This window comes from Carettochelys insculpta, chromosome 1, assembly GCF_033958435.1.
Source record: "Carettochelys insculpta isolate YL-2023 chromosome 1, ASM3395843v1, whole genome shotgun sequence".
NCBI classification, from domain to species: domain Eukaryota; kingdom Metazoa; phylum Chordata; order Testudines; family Carettochelyidae; genus Carettochelys; species Carettochelys insculpta.
The window spans coordinates 133210824-133234124 of NC_134137.1; the positions used below are offsets into that span (position 1 = coordinate 133210824).

Here is a 23301-nt window from a genome sequence, read left to right on the forward strand (position 1 = left end):
ATGAAAGACTGGAGTCCAGAAGTAGCAGGCTCTTGTAGTCTTGCCTTGCTTGAAAGGTGAACTAATGACATTCTGCATTAACTGTAACTTCTGAGAGGACTTGAATGATAAGCCCAAGTAAAACATACTAAAGCCGGCCAGGCTGGGGATGACATACACTGACAACCACTGTAAAGCCCACTTCTGTAGTACCCTCCGTTTCTTTAAATCCAAACTAGTGAAGTTATTAAACAAACCTGTAGTTTATTGCCAGTCTCACATATTCAGCTCTATTTTCCAGTGTAATATGGGTATATTTGGAACTCAGTTGAATGTCCTGACCACTTGCATTTGGCACTGTGAAGGGAAGGCTCATGGCTTCAAATTCTTCAGAAGTAGCTTCGTTGTCTCGAATGTACATAAGCCCAGGAATAAAATCTTTATCAACCTTTCAAAGGAGAACAAATTCATAATCTAAAACTGAAGTTACACATTCGTTAACTCTGTGTGCTTTTCACACAGCACAGAAATATTTTTCACAATAAAAGAAGTGGGGCTAGTCACTCCAACTACACAGAATAATTGACATGAAGACAGTCATTCAACCGGCTTTTGAAGTTACGAAGTAGCATGGTATTTTGAAAGAAACTTCATTTACTTCTGTGGTATGTCATCCAGTTGTCCCTCAACTCCCCACCCACACTCCCTGATGAAAAGGCAAAGGAAAAAGTATCTGCCAAGACACCAGATCACACTACTCAGAGTAGATTTACAGGTGCTCCATGTGGACTGTTCCCTTGTTCTCAAAAGAATACTGCAATACTTCACAAGAGCCCTGCTTGACAAGAATATGGATCAATTCATTAAGTGTACTCGCAGAACAGCAAGTGTCAAACAACCTGGCACAGGTAAGAAAAAGTATAATAGTTCCAAGAGCAAGACCCTAATTAAGATGCATTAAGTTCATCCCAAACAATTCAGAATTGTGTGTACAATTCTGATCCTTCTTTACCAGAAAGTCCCCTTTAGGCAACCCATTTCACATTTCCCTTTTCGATGAGTTAAGGCAGATTTCCTTGTGTTCTGTAATTCAAACAATTAGTTTAACTCTTCAGAAGAGTTCAGTTTATTTACATTTCTAATGATCAGGACCAAACAGAGCTTTAACCTCTTCAGCTTTGGGACAGTGTAATCAGAAATGCAACAACAATCCACAGATGCTGACAGATTCTCTCTCACTTTCTGTAAATTAGACCCGGTTCACACTTAAAATTAAGGGTATGCAACTACGTAACTCAGGAATGGTTAAAAAAATCCATATCCCTGACCAATATGGATACTGACAACCTAACTCCTGGAGTAAACATAGCCAGAAGAATGGTTCTGTCAAAGTTGTAACTGTAGTACAGGAGAAATCCTTTCTGACAGCGTCCACCGTGCTGCAGGTATTTGTTGGGATAGCTATAGCACCATAGCTATGCTGGAACAGTCCCTACAGAGCATACGTGTCCCTAGCTGTATGATCGAGAATGCCGTACTTACCTCACTGAGGTCAGCAATTGTTAGGTTCATCCCTGCCAGCTGCTTCCACACTGGTTCAGCCAAATTGAGGCTTAGAGGGCTTCCAGTTCTGATAGCAATGCCCAGCAGCACACCTGGACACGTAAAAAATATTTTTTTTAAATTCTACACACTTCACATGGGCAAAGATTTCTAAAGTTATTTCAATGCTGCTAAAATTTTACCAAGGAAACGAAACATGTTCATATGTAAGAGAGACTTGGCAGCAGGATTTAACAGGAAGCAATCTCTATTTGCTCCTGATTCATCTCTTCCGTTCGGGGTCACAATGAGGAGAGGAGTAAGCCCATTCTGGAGCTCTTCACACATTTCTGCTATTGATTCACTGTAACCTCCGCCACAGTCATCCACGGACTCGCCTTGTGAAAACAAGAAGTTGGTTTACATGTGCGGATAATTACAAAAACATTTCCAAAGGCAGTCTTGAATTAAACTAAGATATCTCTTTTGCTATGGATAAATAGTATTTAAAAACCTAACTGACATAACAGTTGATAAAATAATTTAATGCCTTTTAAATTTTGGTTCTGTAAGAGTTTCCTCCTTCCCATACTTGATTATTTTACAACCTTGTTTAAGTGTTACCATCAACAGCTATATATTTTCAAACATTCATGGACTGCAAAGTTGCTTCTTAAGAAGAAAACAAAAAAATGAAACTAATTACCCTGTTTCATCAAATCACCTTGAATAAAAGTGCAATTTCAATTATTCCTATTACACGTTATGATACTTCTAAATTCCTCGTTAAACCGTATTCACTCTTAAGGATTTAATATATGGTTACTGTGTCACCACTCTTTTTTTTTTTTTTTTTTTTTTTACATAGCTGGGTAGGGCTATACTACATGCCCATTGCAGAGCTCCACCCTGTTGCACCTGGACATCACACTTCACCCCGAAACAGGAGCAAAATAAGGAAGCAGGAGAATGCCAGGACAAATAAAAGATTCAGTGAACATAAGGTTCCTAGTGAATATTTTAAAACATTAGTCTTTCACTTTGATACATTTCCACAAATGTCGGTATAGCTATAAACTGGAAGTTTATTAGCAACGTTCTAATCTAGTTTATTATTCAGCATTTAAGCCAAGTGAAATGCAAATTGTGAGTTTAGTGAAAATTAACCAGCCAGGTTCAATTTCAGACTTACATTCTTACCTTTGGGTTAGAAAACTGCATTTTTGGAAATATCTGATTTTTAAAATTCACTGTCTTTGGAATTTTAAGATTACAAAGATGGAAACATCTGTACTGATGCTAGAGTTGACAAAACCTAAATGTGGGGCCCGAGTTTCTTGGAAAATGGCCTTTGAGCAGCTGAGCATTTTAAGTATCTTCCCTTTTTCCCAGGCTCTGCTGTAATACCATGCCCACCTCAAAGGAATTTTAAATAAATAAATAAATAAATAAATAGTTTATGGTGGCAGCAAGGTTGAGAAAAAAGTAATTCTTACCAACAAACTTCACTTTCCAGACACGATGAGGTAGGAGAAGACTGTCTGGACTGAAAGAACTCATTTTAGCACACATCTGACCAAACACTGACTTTGTACCATCAGGACCAGCCAATCCACCTTTGCTTCGAGAACGCTTTACCTAGCAAGTGAACAAGTGCATTTCAGTACCACAGTGCATCACACCAGCCCATAAGAATGCATACTGAGTACTGTTGACATACATGGCACTGTAGTCTCACAAGACTATGCTATGCCAAGGAATTTACACAGGCTAAATCTGATATACACGCTGATGATCCAAAGTTCAATTTCAAATGATCCAGGATTTTTAACAGATGACATCTCCCTTCCAACATTCTCTTCCAATTGCTCCACCCTTTACCAAGTACAAGTGGATAGAGTCAATTTTAATTTTTATTTTTCACCTCTTACCAAGACATTTCCCCACCTCAGCCATTCTGATCCCTCAGCCAAAGCAAAAATAAGAAACTGCAGAGGAGGGGGAAGGGACAGGAAGAGAAACGAAATTAATCTAATTACCATATTGGTTAAATCAACACTTCAGCTTGCCCAGCACCCAGTCTTCCAATAGTGGCCAGCATCAGGCGCTCCACAGGGAGTGAACAGAACAGGGCAAATGTATCAAGTGGTTCAATTCCTGCTTCTACTAATAAGAAGTTTAAGGACATTAATAGTACAGGATTGCATCCGTACCTTGAAAAAACAGGGAGCAGCTCACTTCGTCAGATGCATGAAGTGAAAGAATTGGATGACGAGGAAATATGTATACATACAGGCTATGGCTACACCAGCAAATTCTTTTGACAAAACTTACCACACGTCTTCACTCAAAATGCATTTTGTGGACAGTGTCGTCAAAACTCTTCATTTATACCAACAACCTTCTGCCTCTCTCAGATGAGGAAGAGAGCCTTTATCAACAGATGCAGTCAACAAAATTGCTGTGTGGATGCTCTGGGGGGCCTTCTGTTGACAGACAGAGCATCCAGCACATTGTGTAGCCTGTCTGCTGTGCTTCTGGTTGGCTGTTTTGTCAAGAGAGCGGCTGGGCAGTCTGGCCACCCTGGTAATAGAGTGGATCGCTCTTTTGATCCACTTTAGCGTATGGCCGCGCTGTCCACACACATTTTGTTAGAAAACCTCTTTTGACAAAAATGTCTGTCGACAGATGCTTCTACTGTAGCCATAGCCACAGAGTGTTACAACAGTGTTAATGATGTTAATTCCATCAATGTGGACATGGCCCACTTCCAACTCTGCTAAGAAGGTGGGAATATCTAAAACGGAAACTTACTTATCGTAAAAAATTCAAAGCTACAGCACTCTATAAATATAGCATTAGGTCAGAAGAGACAGACTAGTAAAAAGCCTTTATATATTTATAGATAACTTCCTGATGTGATGAGAAAGCAGGCCATGGAGTGTAGACAACACAGAATATATTACAGTTCATTAACAAAAGTGTCAAATCGTTACAATTATTAAAACAATTAATTTGGCTGATCTAATTCCATAAAAAGTTAGATTTCCAACTGTCTATACTATGTACCATAACAGGAAAGGTCAAAATGCAAGAGAACAATGTAAGTTTGAGTTCTAGTCAGTTTAAATGAAACAGTAATTTACTATTTAATACTGCAGAAATATTTGTGGAAAAGGCCTGTTCATATACCCCTATGTTGTCACATGAGTTCATCTTGATTTTGGTTTCATGACTGAAGCGTATTTTAAAATGCCCTGAAGAATAATACGGGAACAGGATATAAAACTCTTGTCCCTTCTCCAGTATCACATGTGGTCACATTGAAGGAAGTGGTTATTATGAGAGGATTCTTTCCCTCCCATCGTTGACGTTAAAAAATGTAATCCTAAGCATTAGGCAGTCATGAAAGCAAAATCAAGATAAACTCGTGATAATGTCTGGGAAATACAGACATCATTTTCTCTTCCTCTTATCTAACTCCTTGGATTTTCACTGGATGGTCCACTCATGTTCCTTTCTAACTGTCAAGCATGAGACATTTCAGTAGCTGTAAGTCCACCCCACAAGTTTCGGTCACCAAAACTTTGTGTTTTGGTTGTTTTATTTCCTTGCTTTGAACCAGCTGCAAAGTGTCTAAACCTACTAAAAAGGAAGTGCATAACTCTGCATCCTGAAATTCTGTTTTATATTTTTGACTGGAAACTCTGATGTAAACTGAATTCTACTCCACTGCAAGGATCACAAACAACAAAGGAAAGAACAGTTACTTAACTCGTAACTGTTGTTCCTTGGGATGTGTTGCTCATGTCCATTCAATGAAGGTGTGCGCGCACTGTGCAGGCACTGTCAGAAATTTTCCCCTTAGCACTATCTGTTGGGACAGGAGGGGAGCCCCCTGGAGTTGTGCCAGTATATCGGTCACTATATACCCCCTGCTGGCCCTCCAACCCCTTGGTTCCTTCTTACCAGACTACTTCGAGGAAGGGGAGGCAGGCAGGATCTGGAATGGACATAAGCAACACATCTCGAAGAACAACAGCTACAAGGGTAAGTAATCATTCTTTCTTTGAGTACTTGCTCATGTCCAGTCCATATAGGTGACTCCAAAGCAGAAACCCCATGAGGCAGGATCGAAGTTCTAACCTTCCACAGAGTGGAGGACAGCCCTACCCAGGGCACCATCCTCCCTGGCCTTGTGTGTCAATGCGCAGTGATTGGCAAAGGTGTGGACAGAAGACCATGTGGTGGCCTTGCAGATGTCCAGGTTTGGGACCTGAGACACAACAGTTGCTGAGGAGTCCTGCACTCAGAGTGGGCCGTGAAGGGAAGAGCTAGGGCCTCGGCCAGCCCGTGGCATTCCCTACCGCATGCCGTGATCCAGGATGAGATCTTTGCATGGAAACTGGCTGACCCTTCAGCCGCACCCCAATGGCAATGAAGAGATGGGGCAACTTGCGGAAGGGCTTTGTTCACTGCAGGTAGAAGGCTAAGGCCCTCCTAATATCCAGAGCGTGCAGCATGTGTTCTTCACGCAGCGCATCGGGCTTGGGGTAAAAGACTGGCAGGAAAATCTCCTGAGACACATGGAAGTTTGACACCACGCTATGCAAGAAGGCAGGGGGCATAACCTGACCTTGTCCTTAAAGAAAATTGTGTAGCGGGGGTCTGAAGTGAGAACGCTCAGTTGAGCTATGTGCCTGGCAGATGTGATGGCCACAAGCAAGGATACCTCGTAACACAGGTGCAGTAATGAACACATTGCCACGGGGTACAAATGGGGATCCCATAAGTTTGGACAGGACATAGTTAAGATCACGCTGGGGGAGAGGCTGCCAAACATGGATAAAGCCTGTCCAGGCCCTTCAAAAACCTGTTTACCACTGCATCCACAAAGAGCGTCTTTCCCCAGCACAGGGGTGGAAAGCAGAGACAGCCACAAGCTGGGTGGACTGAAATTGAGGAAGATAAGTCCTGAAGCCCAAGATACAGAAGGTAGTCCAGGACCGGGGGAACCGGGGCATTCATAGGGACACCTCTCTCTGGGTAGAAAAGATATAAACCACTTCCACTTAGCCAGATAAGTAGCCCTAGTGGAAGGTTTCCCACTCCCCAGCAACAGCTCCTGCACACACATCCAGCGCTGAAGTACCACCGTGAGCCATGGAACTTCCACACTATCACGTGCAGGTACCGCAGGTCCGAATGGCGACGTCTGCCAAAGTCCTACATGATCAGGTCAGGGGACTAGTGGAAGCGGAACCGGCCTGTTGCACGACAGGCTCAGGACAGCAGAGAACCAGAGCTGCATGGGCCAAGTGGGCACAATGAGGATTAGGGACACCCTGAATTCCCAAACCCACAGGAACAGCTGGTGCATCAGTTGGAACGGTGGGAATATGCACAACAGACCCTTGAGCCAGGCTTTAGCAATGCATCCTCCAGAGAGCCCCTGCCCAGACCCCTTAGGGAACAGAACCCCGAGCACTTCCTGTTCTGGCATGTGGCAAACAGGTCCAGACAGAGAAACCCCCACTTGGGAAAAATGTTCAGGATTACATCTCCCCTGAGGGTCCACTCACGGCTGGAGAAACACCTGCTCAGTTTTCCGTGAGAAAGGAGGCAGTCAGGTGGATAACCGCCCCAATGCACAGATTCCACAGGTGAACGGCATCCATAGGCAGGTGAGGCAAGCCTGTTGATGTACGAAACCTCCGACACATTGTCAGACAGGATGGGGACCAATTTGCTCCTGAGTTGGGGGAGGAAGGCTGCACAGGTGAGAGGGACTGCTCACAGCCCCTTGACATTAACGCACAGGGAGAGATCATCCCTCAACCACATATCCTGTGTCCACATGTCTGAGATGGGCTCCCCAGCCAGGAGCCTGACGCATTTGTCATGAGCCAGAGGGCTGGTAATGGCCTGGACAATGGGACTCCAGCACAGACCTCCTCCTCCCAGTTCCATCAGTCCACGGAGCAAAGGACATCAAGGGAAACCATTATCGCTCTGTCCCACGCATGAAAGGATGGTTTGTGAGTCCCTGCCAGCCACGTCCGCAATGGGCTCAGGTGGAAACTGGTATACTGCATTCCATAAGAGCACACAGCCATTACGCCCAAAAGGTGCATACAGGCCCTGGTTGTGATTATCAGGAACGTCTGCATGTCCTGGACTGCCGACCTGATTACCAGGAAGTAAGATTGGGAAGGGAGATTCTGGCTGCTGTTGAGTCCAGAATGGCACCCACAAACTCTATTACTGGGGTAGGCGCCAGAGTTGATTCAGGCACTTTCACAAGCAGACTCAGCTCCTGAAAGAGTTCCTGTACTAGGACAATGTGGGTCCATACCCGATTGGCAGAGCATCCTTGCAGTAGCCACTCATGCAGGTATGGGAACACCCAGACACTTTACTTCCTGAGGGTGGCAGTGATGACTGCTGAGTACTTCAAAGACGCAGGGGTGGGAACACCCATGGAAAGCCCAAAGGGGAGGGCCGTAAACTGATAGTGGTCCCTGCCCACCAGAGAGCGGAGGAACCAATGATGGAGAATCACAAGAGATATGAAAGTACACGTCTTATACATCAAGGGCAGCATACCAGTCTCCAGGGGACAGGGAAGGAATGATAGATGCCAGAGTCTCTTCTTGATGATTAAGGCCTTGAGGTCTTGAAGATCCAGGATGGGATGGAACCTACCCTTGGCCTTGGGACCCTGGAAATACCAGGAATAAAAGCTAATGACTGATACCACTGGGGGAGCCTCCTCTACTGCCCCCAGGATGAGGAGCTGAAGAACCTCCTCCCACAGGAGAAGCTTGCGAGAGAGGTCCCTGAAGAGGGACAGGGCAGGGGAATGGGAGGAAGAACTGAAGGGGATAACATACCCACTTCCCACTGTTTGTAGGACCCAACGGTTTACGGTAATAAATTCCCAGGCGTCACAGAAAGGGAACAGACAGTCCTAAAAAGGGAGGGATGAGGCTGGTAGGCTGTTCTCAGGCGTACCCTCAAAACCCTTGGCAAGGTCACAAGGATTTACTGGGCTGATCCTGACTCCGGTCCTGCGTCGGCCAAGGGTGGTGCCTGCCATTCCTCCCATTGCTTTTCCTGTGACTGAAATCGGGGCATGCGCCTTGCTGGGAGGACCTCAGGGCACTTCTGCTTGAGAAGGAGAGCTGCTATGTAGCTGGGGTATAAATACTCAAAGACTTTAGGGTAGCATAGCTACCTCTGAGGCCAGGCAGACATTGGTCTGTCTGCTCAGAGAATAAGGAGGGACCCTCAAAGGGGAGGTCCTGTATAGCGTTCTGTAGTTCAGGGGGCACCCTGCACTCCTGCAACCAGAAGCTGAGGTGCATAACCAACCCCACTGCCATGGCACAGGCAGTCGCATCAGCTGCATCGAGGGCAGGGTGGAGTGTAGCCACAGAGATTGCCCTAACTTCCTCCGTGAGGGCTCTAAACTCGTGCCAAGAGTCTCTGGCGAGTAGCTCGGTGAACTTATCCATGAAGGCCCAGGTGTTATAGGCATAGTGGGGCAGCAGAACCTGATGGTTCAGTATGCAAAAGTGTAGGCCTCCTGACACGCAGGCCTTCCTGCCAAATAAGTACATTTTCTTGGCAGCCCTATTTTTATGGGTTGCACCTAGTAGACCCTGTCTCTCCTTTTGATCCACTGCCTAGACAGCTAGAGACCCTGGAAGCAGGACACAAAACACCAATGCTTGGCCCTCTTGTCTGTCAATGGGATAGATGCTGAGGTTTGCCAAAGGGACTTAGTTTGGCCACCACCTTGTTAATGGGGAGGGCCACTTTAGTGGGAGCATCTGACTGCAAGATGTCAACAACTGGGTTAGAGTATCGGATACCCTCTTGGCCTAGGGACTGGAATGGGGCTGAGGTCTGTGCGGTGTGCTCCACATTGCAGGTGCCAGGTCTGACGCCGGTGCTGGTCATGAAGCCACCTCCATCAGGATGATTTTCAGGCACGACTCTCTCCCCCAACTTTGTTTGCAGTTTAAACTCCTTACAAATTTTGCAGGCCTCAGACAAGCACTTAAGGCAAGCACAGTGTGGGTCACTACAAGGCACAGGCCTCTGGCAGCTTTCATAGGATTTGAAACTACTGAGCCTGAAGAACAGCGTGGGTACTCCTGGAGTCAGCTAGAAGTTTTGTCCCAAGACAGAGTGAAGTGGAAGAGACTTGTAGATGACCTATGCTCCATTCGGAATACAAGGGTTTAAGTCAAGATATCATCCCTTCACTTTAGAAATCCCTATCTCTGAATAACTTCACAGTCACCCACTTCCTCTCTCTAATGTGTTCAGTTCCTTCTACTCCTTCCCACCATTCTTCCTTACCTCTTAAGAGCGAGGCAGGCTTTCAGATGATTTGATCAGTTGGCATTGCTACATAATTGCTAATCAGCCACAGAAATCAATGCAGCTCTGTTCCTCACAAGGATCCATGCTGCACATCATGAACCTGATATGCCACTCTACACAGAGCAATAGACAAATAAGCAGCCAACTCCAGCATATTCAACCAAGTTTGTATGGTCTCCTTGGTCTCCCTGACATTCTGGGAAAACCTAATGTTGGTGGGACTTGTACATCTACCCACACATTTTAACCCTAGGTTAAGGGATTATCTGACCCAGGCTCAAAGGCTAGGGCTGTGGCAACAGCATCTTCCCCAGCGTCAACACTCTAGCGCTATAAACCTTTGCACCATGGGAGAACTCCTGTGATGGTGCAGTGGATGGGAATCAGGTGCCATAAGGAACACCAAGGTACATACACTATACAATTAGCTCCTCTGGTGGCTCTCTCAGTACCATGACACCTCAGGCAAGGTGCTACAGAGTACTGAAGAACAGCACCAGGGCTTGGGGTGCAGCCTGCTGCAGCTCCTCTGAGGATCTCTCATTTGTGCCTCATCTGGGGAGGTAAGTATAACAGATCCCCAGGAGGGGAAATTTGGGGGCTGGCTCCCACTCACTGCTCACACAGTGCATATTGCCTGGATACCTCTGGACAAGCAGACACAGGGAAGGTTAGGAAGCCTGGGAGCAAGGAACAGAGAGGGAATTATGATCAGAACACCTGCAGATACGGGAAGGAACAGAGAACCCCGGCTTAATATGGGCGGGGAGGGATGATCCCCAACACCCTGGCAGCTGGAAGGCAAGCTCTGTAGAGCAGCGAGGAGGAGCCTGAGACACTGATGCTGTGGGAAGGCTTTAGGGCAGGTTCCACATGCCACCCTGATGGTGCATACTGCATAGCCAACACTGAATTCACAGCCTTCGGAAGGATGGGAGGCCAGAGAGAGAGAGAGAGAGAGAGAGAGAGACCAAAAAGCAGTCATGTAGTGAGCAGAGGCAGCTAGGGTGTTGGACTTATCTTTCTGCAGCTGTGCAGAACTGAGAGCTCTGCCACTCCCTCTCCCTGTAGGGCAGCTGCTTAGTCCCTTTGCTGGGAGCCTCTTAAGGCTGCATGTGCAGGGGCACGTAGGCAGCATGCACAAAAATCTGGCTGTCCACTTTGACCAAGGAGGAGTCCTTTTTGCAAAAAGCTTCTTCTGCTCAATCTCCACTGAAAACCCCGCCTGTTCTCCCATGGCGTGCTCACAGACCAAGCTCATCAGACAGGGTTAATGCTGATCTGAGCTACGGTTGTTTGCAAAGGGAGACTGGCTTGTATTTGCAAGACAGTTCTCTCTGTGCTGACAGTCTGTGGTGCAGTCTGTTGCACTAAGGAAGTCCCCCAGCAAGTTCTGGGATATATCTGGAAGACTACTGGGACCACATGCGCACTAGAAATGTTAATGGCTCACTGGTCACGATTAACTAGTTGAGGCCGGAGCAGCCCCCCCACAGGTTGTGGGTCTGCTCCAGCCCCATTGAGCCACCACAGGTGAGGGGGTGCTCCAACCCAGCCAGCTGGAGTGGTCTCCCCACCCCACTTGTCACTCCGTTTAATTGGTTTACCAGTTAAACACTTTATTAGAAGGATTTTACATACCTAGGGCATTCAGAAAAGCAATAGGGTTTGGACCCCAGGTTTAAGTTCTAGGTTAATTGAACTGGTACGGATGCAAGGTGGTGGGTCAGACTTGAGCCCAGGCATAAACACAAGTGTACAATGCTGTGCAGACATACTCTCTCATTAAACAAAGCACTGTAACTGCCAAAGGAAAGTTGTGGAATCCAATCTGGTGGGAGGCAGTCCATGAGGGGATCACTCATTTACAGAAGCAGTCCTCATAAGAGTTCATGAGCATAAGTAATCTCATTCACATTTGCACTGTAAACACCAGAAGTAGCCACACCCTGCAGTCAAGCTTTAGTTACCTGTATTCTGTTGAGTTCTACAACTGGCCCATGCTGACGATCTCTCACCATAGTGGCTTGCACAACTTTTCTGAAAGCTGCCTCCTAAAAAATAAAAATGTAATAATTATACACAATAATGCAATGCCAAAAATACAGTACAATTTTGAATGTAGGGGCATTTCAGATTTAAATATAGGCTTAATTCCACTCAGTGGAGGCTGGCAGGGGGTATACAATACAGATTTACCACAGAACAAGAGAACCTATCATCTTGCCTTCAGGAAGATTCTATCAGTAACAAGGAAGGAATACATTGCACAAGCAAACAGACACTTGGTGTCAAGCTAAACTGCATGGGTGTTCTATACTTAGATTTCACCAACCAAGTATGAAGTACGGACTCAAGCACAAACAGCCTCAACATGAGTCAGAAACCATGCCCATGGGTACTCAAGTCTATTTTGCCACCTAGGAAAGTTTGCTTTTATGACAGATGGTCTCTTACACCAAGAATTACAACAATATTCACGTTACTCCCTTTGCTAAAGGACCAGTCACTTATCCCAGGCCAACTGCATCCTCGATCTCTCACCAAAGAAAACCCTTGTAGCCAATCCAATAATAAACTAACTAGATTCACGAGCTTAAAACAGGTAAACACACACAAATGACATATAGCAGGGATAGACAAAATATGGATCTGGCCTGCTGTGACCAAGCACAACCCTGAGGCAGACTTCCTGTCTGCTGTGGCCACTCAAAGTAGCTCCCACTGGCCAGAAACTGGCCAAGTAGAACTACAGGGGCAGTACTTGTAGGCACATGCAGCATGTGAAGACCTGCTGCTCTCTTCCCCTCCAGAGGTGCACCAGGCAAAGAGACTCATGCTGGCCCTAGCAGCCAGGATCCACCTAGGGAAAGTGTCTCCCAGCCACAACCAACATCTGCCACCTCCTACCCCCATACCCTTACTTCAGGTCACAACACTCTCCTGCACCCAAATCTTCTGAAACCCCTCGCCCCAGGTCACAACCCTCTCCTTCACCTAACCCCCTTGTAAACAATAGTTTTATAATATCCTGTAACGTATACCTCAGAGAATACACAAACACAATTTAATGACTAGAGAACTGTAACTCTGCCAGACACCCTTATCTGACTAGCAGGAAGAAATGGTCTTTCAGGCTGTTGGCAGAGATGCATCAGGCAGACAGTGTCTATATCTGATGTCAAAGCAGCAAGAGATCAGAAGGATCCCCATGGTTCAGTATGATCACTCTGTTGCTCTCAGAAATAACTAGAATATAGGCTGTAGAGTGAAGGGGACATAATAAACAATTAAAGGTTTGTACTATCAAAATGTTTGTACAGAATTAGATTATATTCCTTACAAAGGCAATTATATCCCTCTGCCTATGTCAAGCAATTATTTAGTCCTGGAGCAGGGGGAGTGAAAGAGTTAACAGGCAAGGAATGTGAGTGTTTAAAAAGAGAAAATTTAAAGGTTGCCTATTCAGGGGCTTGCTGCTGCTGTGGGGAAGTCTTCCACGGCAGCTAAGATACTGGGGGTTTTGCTGCTGCTGTGGGTACGCCTCTCCCAGCGGTTAAGATATTCAGGGGCCTGTTGCCACTGTGGGGAATTCTCCCCGAGTGGCTAACATACTCATGGAGGACCACCTCAACTGCCCCCCCGACACAGAACCCTCCCCCATATCCCTAGCATGGCTTGCTGCTGCCAGGGGGACGTCTCCCCCGGCTCCAGCAGGACCACTTCAACTGGCCCCTTGCTGAACACTCCTTACGCCCATAACAGGGCTTGCTGCCACCGAGGGGGAAGTGTCCGCCAGCAGCTAATATACTTGAGGGGGAATACTACAGCTACTTCAGCAAGGCGGGAGGTGGGACACTCAGTGGACGGCCAGTTGAGAACACAGTCATTGCACAGAAGCCTTATAGTACACCGGAAAGGCAAAGATTCTCCCCAACAGAAATGCAATGAGGGAGAAAACCAAAGATTCTTTTTTTCCTAGACTTTTCTATCCTCTTTCTTCTAACTTTAGAACGCAGTCCAGGCCTCTGCATTATTTTCAGGGATCACATGCAATGGTGGGACATGGGACAGCAGTGGATGACCAGTTGACAACACGGTCATTGCACAGAAGCTTTATAGTGAACCAGAAAGCCAAAGACTCTCCCCATCAGCAACTCTCTTTTCTGAAAAACTTTCCTATCTTCTCTTTCTTCATGCTTTTCGGGGTCCCTGTATTAGTTTCAGTAAAGTCAAAAATCTTTTTTCCAAGACTTCCCTATCCTCTTTCTTCTAACTTTGAGGGCCCCTGTCTTATTTCCAGGGATCGGCAGGGGAATGAGGAAAATGCAATGTGGAAAGACAATGTCAAAGACCAGCAAGCATACCCAGAATGAGGGAACTGTGGGATAGCTTCCCACAATGCACTACTGCAGCAGTCAATGTTTGCCAAGTTGAGTGTGGCAGCAGTAAGTAGATTTTATGAGGAGCATGTGAGAAGTGAGGATGGTCAAATTCGAACTTGTGAATTCCAGAATTACAAAATCAATATTAATGAATTTGAATTTATCTCATAGTGTAGATGTAGCCATAGTGTCCAGATGGCTGAAGTGGGAGTTAAAGGCTTGAGAGCACCAAAACACTATCCAGGGGGCCCTGGATAAAAGGGGGACTGGTGCAGGACAGACAGATGGCCTTGGAGTTAAAGGTCAAGCACCCCTGACCAAAACAGATACCACAACTCCACACAGAAAAGACACCAACACGCTGATGATAAAAAACAACGTCAAGATAAACAGATGTTGCCTGAACTGATTCTGACTGATTTAAGAGCTGACAAAGCACAACGCATACAACTGAATGGAAGAAAAGTTCTATAAAAGATGGGGTATGTTGCATGAATCTCTGGGTCTCAACTTTTCAAGCTTGGAGTACCAGTGTGAACAGGAAGAACCCCCACTCCTCATTTCCTCACAATGAATTACCTGCCCATGATCGGGTGTGAGCAACAGACTGGGAACTATACCAACAGGGTGGTTTGGGGTGTGTGGATGTGGGAATAGTGTACTATAGCTGCATACGCCAGAATAATGTTATATTGTCAATAAATGTGGCAAGTTGTTTTATCCCCCTAAAAAGCACCTATCTGATCATTTAAGGCATAACACCCTCTAACCCGACATCCCTCTCCTAGCTCCACTCCCCTACCCCGACCTTCTTTCTGCATGCAACAGCCATCACAGACCATGCATGCCCTCCCTCTGTTAATATCACAGAAAAGTGCAGCCAGTAGCCATTTAGTAAACTGTTGGAGTGGCTACCTATCAAAAATTATTGCCCACCCTTAATATAAGTTGCTGTACTACGCAAGCTCTGCACATCACCAAAGGCTAACACCAGCTAAGCAGCTGGCAATCCCTTGTTTATGCTTAGAAATCTTTGAGTCTCAGACTTCAAACAGCATAATTTCTCCTTTACAGAGTTTTTTATTCCCTTCCTCCCAGAGTTCATGCTGATGTAACAAGTGCTTGTGAACATCTCTTCTTTGGTGTGGCAGGAGCAATCAACTAAATCTTTTCTCCTCTTATACTGCTCAACAGTTTATCTGGTGCCTATGGGCCTTCCTTCATTGGGCAGGAGATGACATCTCTTGTGGTAAACTTTGTAGTGCTTTTCACCTGACTAAATTTACAGTTTTATAGAAGCCAAGCAAACATTTACATATTAACTTACAACATCTGCATCTCACATTATATGTGAAAGTAATACATGTAATATTATACAAGCATTTTATAATGCATAAACACATTTTTATAAATCCAGTACTAATGCACAGATAAGCCAGACTGGTTTCCAGCTACTACTCCTGAGAGAATTCTGCAGTGAAAAATTAAAATTCTGCTAAATTCCACATCTTTTTGTCAAAATAATGCATTATCATGCCAGTTTCAAATATTTTGATAATTTATTTCAAAGTGTCTGTCAGCATGTACTTCTGTAACCATACAGATTGTCAAAAAAAAAACCCTAGACTTTTTAAAAGCATATTCCTTAGCAGGCATATTAATATAGAACTTTGAGTAATTCATTTAAATTGTAGCACAGAACTGTATTTCCTGCACCTGTCAGAAGCAGTGCAAAGGCCTGGAGGAAATCAGTGGAAACAGAGGAGCTGAAGAAGAGGGAAGTAGCCTGGAGTGAACCTGGAAGGTTGTTAGGTACAGGTGGGAGAAATATGAAAAAGATTTTTGAGAGATGGGGTTAGAATTGTAAGGCAACTGTGGTGCCTCCCACATGCAGATCCTGGATGACTCCCAAGTCTCTTCCATTTAATCAGGCTCATGTGCCTTGTAACCCCACAAGTTCCCAAACCAACATGACTACCTATGTGATGTGGCTGACCGCAGAAAAGACCCTGACTGCGTGGCCCCTGTGGGGAAGGGAGAGGGGTTCACACACAAATGTAAACCACTGAGAAGAAGTTTCTCGGCCTCTTATGCAAGCACGACCTCCACAACAGCCTTGTTGCTATGTGGTACGGTGGGGCAGCAGCTGGCAACAGGCAGCACAGAAAAAATTCACAAGTTTAGAGAGAACTATGAACTCCATGCTGGGATTATTTGTAATGGGTAGATGTGCTCACAGCACTAACAGCACAGAAAGACAGACACTTCTCAGGCTCTGTTGCAGGCATGATCCCACAGCCACAGGCTTGCTGGTCCCAATTTGAAATTCACAGTCTTCCTGTTACCCAAGTCCTGCCCTCCTGGAGAGCAGTGGCCAGAGCAAAGCACTGAGGGGCATTGCGGATTATATATGGGACCCTCTGGAGGCTAATAAATACAATTTTAAAGACATGGCACTTCCACACTGGCCTTTAATTGAACTTTTGAATTCAAGCTTGACACTATACCCGTCAGGTAGCAACAATATTGTAATCTCAATATTTATGCTCCCTAAATAGAGCTAGTGGTATTTACAGTGAAGACAGTGACGTGGTAATAGCGAACTAACTGCCTTAAATTCAAATTTATGTTATAGTGTAGATGCAGCCTGAGACACTGTCCAAACTAACAGCTGAGTCATGGGGAAGAAGGAGTGAGCTTCATCACCCATCATCACTCTCACCCTGATCCTGAAGGGTGCCTGACCAGACCAGGTTAGACCAGAAGAAGCCAAATGACACTGCCACTTTCAGAAGCTCAAGCTGAATTCTGAACAGCACTTGGCATGAGAGGCTTTGTCATCCTTTTCCTCCCCAATACATGTCCTTTTCCTTCTCCAGTTTATTTCTTCTCCTTCTTAATGCTCTCTCTTTTCCCTTATGTCTAATGACAGCCTGCATTAGACAGCCAGAAATGTATCTTTTGCAACACCGCTGTAACCAGAAAGGTCAGCTAAAACAATGCCCAAACACTGGCCAACACTTGTACAAGTTTCTCAAGTCTCAAAGTGGCTGATAAGACCATCTGTTGTGCTGTTGTTTTTTCCAGAAATAAGGCTGCAAGTGAAAAGCCACAGCAGAAATGGAAGCTGAATTTTCCGTCTTTACTTTTTAGCTAGAGAGAGATTTTAGAAGAAAGAGCCCTCCTGTTTAGTAATGAAACAAGGGAGGTTAAACCAAAATCTTAGCCATTTGCATTTTAAATGCTTTTCTTTTTGCACCTTTATATAAGGCGAAAAGGATTCTTAATGGTGCATCCTCCATGGTACTAAGCAAGCTGAAAGCTTTTGTACGCTGAACCCCAAACCTTCTTTAAAGCTGGCAAGTGAAAGGGTTAACACCTGTGACTCTCTGGGCCCAGGTACATCATGTAAGTTAACACACCATCACTTTCCTGAGAGCCGAAGCCTTCTGTTCAGCTTCCTTGTAACTGGGCGTAGTATTGACTCTCACCCATTGCTTAAGCATACCTTCTCCCCCAACTCCATCCAAGGCCATGAGCCTTCTGATATTACAGTTCAGCTCTCTCAGAAGGCACACTGACATCATAAAGCACAGACACATGGACACAGACATTCACTGCAGATTCTAGCACCACTGCTATCTTACTCCACAGATAAAGCACACAAGACAGTTCATGTTCTAACCCTACTCTGGATGAAACAAAGTTATCATGGCACACTTCTACTGTATTAATTAACTGAGCACCCAATCATTGCATCTGAAATTCAAAAACAAATGTGGTCCCTTGCAAGAAGTCTACTTCAAAGGCAGGATGGTAAGTAGGGTGTTGGGAGTTCATTAATGAAGTGCTGCGGTGCATATGCAGCACTTCATTAAGCAAATCCCCCCCCCTCCACCCCAGCAACTTCAAAGTGTTAAACTTCAAAGTGCCGGTTTGCATCTCGCCGTGGCTCACCTGCTGGTACTTCGAAGCGCCTGAGCAACTCTGAAGTCCCTTTATTTTGAGGAGCAAAGGGACTTCAAAGTACCCCGGGCACCTCGAAGTACCAGCGGGTGAGCTGCGGCTAGACATGAGCCGGCACTTTGAAGTTTAACACTTTGAAGTTGCTATGGGGGGAATTTTCTTAATGAAGTGCTGCATATGCACCGCAGCACTTCATTAATAAACTCCCAACGCCCCACTTACCATGTTCCCTTCGAAGTAGGGAGCTAGTGTAGACAAGTCCTAAGAGAATTAAACTAAACTAGAATAGAAGACAAATTTTAAAACTGATACCAGCAGCCTACACAATCCCTACAGAATTTGATGTGAAATTATAATATACACAAAAAACTGATGTACTATTTATATTACTGATGCCTGAGCAAAGATACACAGCTCTAATCCATTTTCCTTCATAAAATGTTTAAAGAATGTATATTATTACAAACAGTCACAATAATGTAAAATTTTCTTTGAAAATTCAAATATAAATCCTGATAAATACCTTTCCCTGTGATACAAGAATTCCCCGTAAAGTATCAAACCCAATAGACGGTCCCTGGCCAGTTTCATCAAGGCGTCCTTCAAGATCAAACATGGGAATACAAGGACAAAATAATTCAGAGATGTGATGCAGTAACAGTAGTCTGTTTCTCAGTGCAATTATTGGTATTTCCTGAAGATGGTTGTACTCCATAGGAACCTACGACAGAACAATCATATTGTTACAGTTGAACAGATTTAGTTATTCTACGTGCATGGAACATTTTACAGATTAATAATTTATTAATAGGAGCCCATCAAATTCACAGCCATACAAAATGCGTCATGGACCATAAAATATGGTGTATTCCCATGAAAAATGGCCTTTGTGTGCTTTTGCCCTATGCAGTAGGGTCACAACATTCGCAAGGGTTTGGTGTTGAGAACCGTTGCGAATGTTGAATTTCATGAACATCATTTCATGAGTATCATTTTACCCTGGCTGGGGGAGAGGAACTCAGCAGGCTCTTGGGCAGCAGCACAGGGAGGCAGAGACTGGCGGTGGGGCCGTGCCCCGGCTGGCTCTCAGAGCCCTGATGAAGTGGCAGCCACTCGTGAGTAACTGAATCTGTGAACATTAAACTCATGAATGTCGAGACCTCGCTGTACCACACAAGTTTCAGGGAGAGACCAGAGTTTCTCAAATTCACAATCCTGACCCAACAGGGGGCAGGGAATAGGAAGAAATCAGGGTTTCAGAGGAATCAGGGGGAAATCACACCATTGTTTCAGGAGGGTAATGGTACTGCCACACCCTTATTTCTGTGCTGCCCTCAGAAGTAATGTTGGCCATATACTCAGCTCTAAAGGCAGTGGCCAGCCAGAAGCAGTGCAGAAGTAAGGGTAGCAATATCATACCCTTGTTCCCCTTACTTCTGTGCTGCTGCTTTCAGAGCTGGGTGTTCAAAGAGCAGTGGCTAATGACTAAGGGACCAACTCTGCAGGCAACAGTGCAGAAGCAAGAGTGGCAATACCATACCATACCATCCTTACTATTGCAGGGCTGTTGGTGACAGCTCTGCCTTCAGAGTTGGACTCCCGGCCAGCAGCTGCTCTTCTCCAGCTGCCCAGCTCTGAAGGCAGCGTTGACGACAACAGCTGTCCACAAATATGGGTACCCATATCACAACCCTGCTGTAAACAGCCTTGTGACCCCCATAAATCTACTTTTTAGGTCAGGATCTCTACAATTACAGACACCGTGAAATTTCAGATTTAAATATTTGTAATAATGATTTTACCATTACAGAATTTTTTGTAGGGTCCCATTATTAAGTAAAGGAAACACTGAAAGATTTGGATTTTAAGAAATTAATATATTTGCTTATTTTGGACTGTAAGCATGAAAGAGAGCATAAGTTCATTTGTGTACAAAACAAGTTTTCCAGTGTCACTGAGCTGAAAACATTTTAAAAGGGTTATACATTGGAATGTGGAAGCAGTTTTTTTCCTTGTTTCACAACTTTAGAAGTCTTGCTACAAAGGACTTTCACTCTGTGCTTTTGATCCAGTCTACCATGCATGACAGGCAACAGCAGCAACAGAGTGATATCAACATTAAAGTGGTGAAAGAAAATATTCAAAAAGAGGTCTTTCAAATCCAAATGGAGCAGTGAAAGAACTACTGAAATAAAGGGGGGGAAAGTCATCAAACTTTCATAGCATTAGTTGTAAGCTGTGTTTCAATTTCTTTTGACTTTCAAACTAAATTAATGGTGGTACTTGATTGGTAGCTAAAAGATGAAAACTATTTCCTCCTAGAATGGTGGAATACCTCCATATAAATTTGGGAAGAGGGACAGAAACAAGAAAGGGCAATCTTAAAAAAAAGCAATTAAAGACTTGATCCAAGATAAAATCATGCACTTTCCATTTACTTAGTTATTTAGAAAGGAAAAACAGCTAGTGCTATGTTTTAGTAAGTATATTAACTAAATTTTAATATTCAACCTAACTAAAGCAAAATCTTACTTGAGTAGGAAGTTTCCCAGCATTAGCAGGTTTACTGGTCGACCAGGCTAAAGTATGTGCTGACCCACAAGCAACTCTGTTTATTTTTTTACCCTGAAGTGCTGCAACCAACCGGGGTCTTTGAATAGCATTAGTTGTCCCATCTCCAAGCTGTCCTTCATCATTATCTCCCCACGTATACACTTCACCTAAAACAACACAAACATGTTTACTTCCCTCAGAGAATAAATTTACTTCTTCTGAAGCTCTCTCGGGGAGGGACCATTTTTTCTGTTCTCTGTACAGTGGCTGGCAAAAGAAGCTCCTGCTTCGTGACTAGGAGTCCTAGCTGCTGCAAACAAAAATTATTGACTAACTCCACAAAAAAAAGTCACCCAGAATTGACGATTGAGACCCCATTATGCTAGCTGCTGTTCATACATATACAGACATGCCCACTCATTTGAGAGAATACAAACCAAGTGCCTAAAACACAAGGGTGACAGCTACACTAGAGAATTTTGCCAATAAAACCTTGCTTTCGTCAACAAAACTGGTAGAACATCCACACACAAAATGCGTTTTGCCAACTGTTTGTGGACAAAACTTAGAATTTTTTCCAGAAGCATTTTGCCTCTCAGCTGCGAGGCATAACACTGTTGTTGACAGATTCTGTCAACAAAAAAGTTCTGTGAATATTCTGGGGGGACCCTTCTCTCGACAGACATGACACCCAGAACAATGGACAGCCCTGTCTTCTGTGCTTCCGGGTCCCTACTTTGGCAATTCAGCCACTCTGTCAACAGAACAAAGTGCTCTTCCATTTGGCTTTTGTGTGTGGCTACACTGTCAACAGAAGTTTTGTCGGGAAATCTTTTCCGACAGTGACTTCTGTTGACAGGTTACTGTTGTGTAACCATAACCAAGGAGGAAATTGGGAAGCAGAACAAGAGTTACCATGATAGAAACCATTACTTGATATCTGTATTTGATGATTCCATGACAGACCATACTAAAGAAATTAAAAGAAAGCTTAGCCACTGTGCACTCCCACTTCTTAATGTTTCATCAACCTCTATAAAAATACATATCCATGTTTATAAAATGCTAATTAAATGAGAAATAAGTATGTAAGGAACACTAAATAACTCAATGCACTAAAATGAATGTAAGTTGCTCTGTATGAAGAAATAACTGCTCTCATACTTCCTTTACAAAGCTGAATATCTCAGCAAGTTCAAAAGACTTCTTAATTAATAGAAAAGCTTAGCACACTCATTTAAAGCTCAACAAATTTGTAATTATTTTTAAAGCTATATGATTTCTTCTGAGCATCTCAAACATTATATAAAGTTAACTCTAATTGTTTCCAGTTAAATGACCGAAAACCTTAAAGTTGTGTGCATGCCCTCTTAGATCACCAACACAAACCCAGAGCTGTTACTTGGGAAGAACACAAGCAGATCTCTTCCTATGCAAAGATGTCAATGCACAAACAGAGGGCAGGTTATGCCCCATCAACAGTGTTGATCCAACCAATTTCATACTTCTAAAACTATTTCCATTTTCAAAATAAAGTTGACAGGAACTATCAAAATATTTGTTCTGTATACCGTCTTCGGTGCAGCAGACACAGTGCAAAGAGCCAGTAGCTATTGCGATGACTTTCTTTCCTTGCAGACCTTGCACTTGTCGAGGTCTTCTCACATGGTCATCAGATCCATGGCCTAATCGATGATAATCTCCTTTACCCCTGCATACAGATAACATAATTAGCACAAATATTTTTCACAACTACACACCTATAAAAGAACTTTTTCAGATACGTACAATTTAACTGTGTAAGTCATAACAGTTTGTCTTCAAGTGACATAGGACAAGTTTAAAAGCTGACCTTGTCAGTCAATAATGAAACCAAAAATTATTTATTCAGCCACCATTATACCAAAAAGGTGTTTTATGCTCAGATTTGCACACGTCAGACATAAAGTCATCATTCTGAACACTTCTTTCCATATAGACCAACACACAAACTTAGATATTTGGTAGACACCTGTAGTAGAAACTGGCACATAAAAATCTCAAATGTGAGGCAAGTTAGGGGGAAAGCCTCACATCATCATTATTTGTTCCTATTGTACTGATGTGGTTTTACTGACACAATCACAGTTGTTTATTCTTTTTTGTATACCTGTGTCACTGTTTACTTACGTATCACCACCAGATATATAAACTGCCATATAACTCTGACCATCTCTCCCCCATTCTATTCACTAGCACATTATTTCAGTGCCCACATGCCAACACTTTCAGCACATTTCAGAACTGTCATTTTCAATGGAGGTGGAAGGAGATGTCGGCTTGACAATTTTTCTTCTTACCTCCCCTCCCCAAGTTTGGTGACAAGGATTACAAAATGTTCAATCTTGAACCATCAGCGGCAAATACAAGATGCAGTACATTTATGACCCATCATGTCTACAAACCAACTTTATACATTTTGAAAGTCAAGAATCTCCTTTCC

The 23301-nt window shown here is 44.1% G+C and overlaps 1 protein-coding gene across 6 annotated transcripts in view; it reads right to left on the reverse strand.

Annotated features, from left to right (window-relative positions):
- HERC2 (HECT and RLD domain containing E3 ubiquitin protein ligase 2) overlaps window positions 1-23301 on the reverse strand; it is a 228751-nt gene that overhangs the window by 5566 nt on the left and 199884 nt on the right. For all 6 annotated transcript variants that reach the window (XM_074992048.1, XM_074992040.1, XM_074992033.1 and 3 more), the window contains 8 exons: window positions 22391-22530; window positions 20799-20986; window positions 18790-18987; window positions 11886-11969; window positions 3018-3159; window positions 1725-1919; window positions 1522-1634; window positions 237-427 (listed from right to left, as the gene is read on the reverse strand). In XM_074992048.1, coding sequence (XP_074848149.1) covers window positions 237-427; window positions 1522-1634; window positions 1725-1919; window positions 3018-3159; window positions 11886-11969; window positions 18790-18987; window positions 20799-20986; window positions 22391-22530 — 1251 coding nt within the window. The remainder of the gene's footprint in view (window positions 1-236; window positions 428-1521; window positions 1635-1724; window positions 1920-3017; window positions 3160-11885; window positions 11970-18789; window positions 18988-20798; window positions 20987-22390; window positions 22531-23301) is intronic.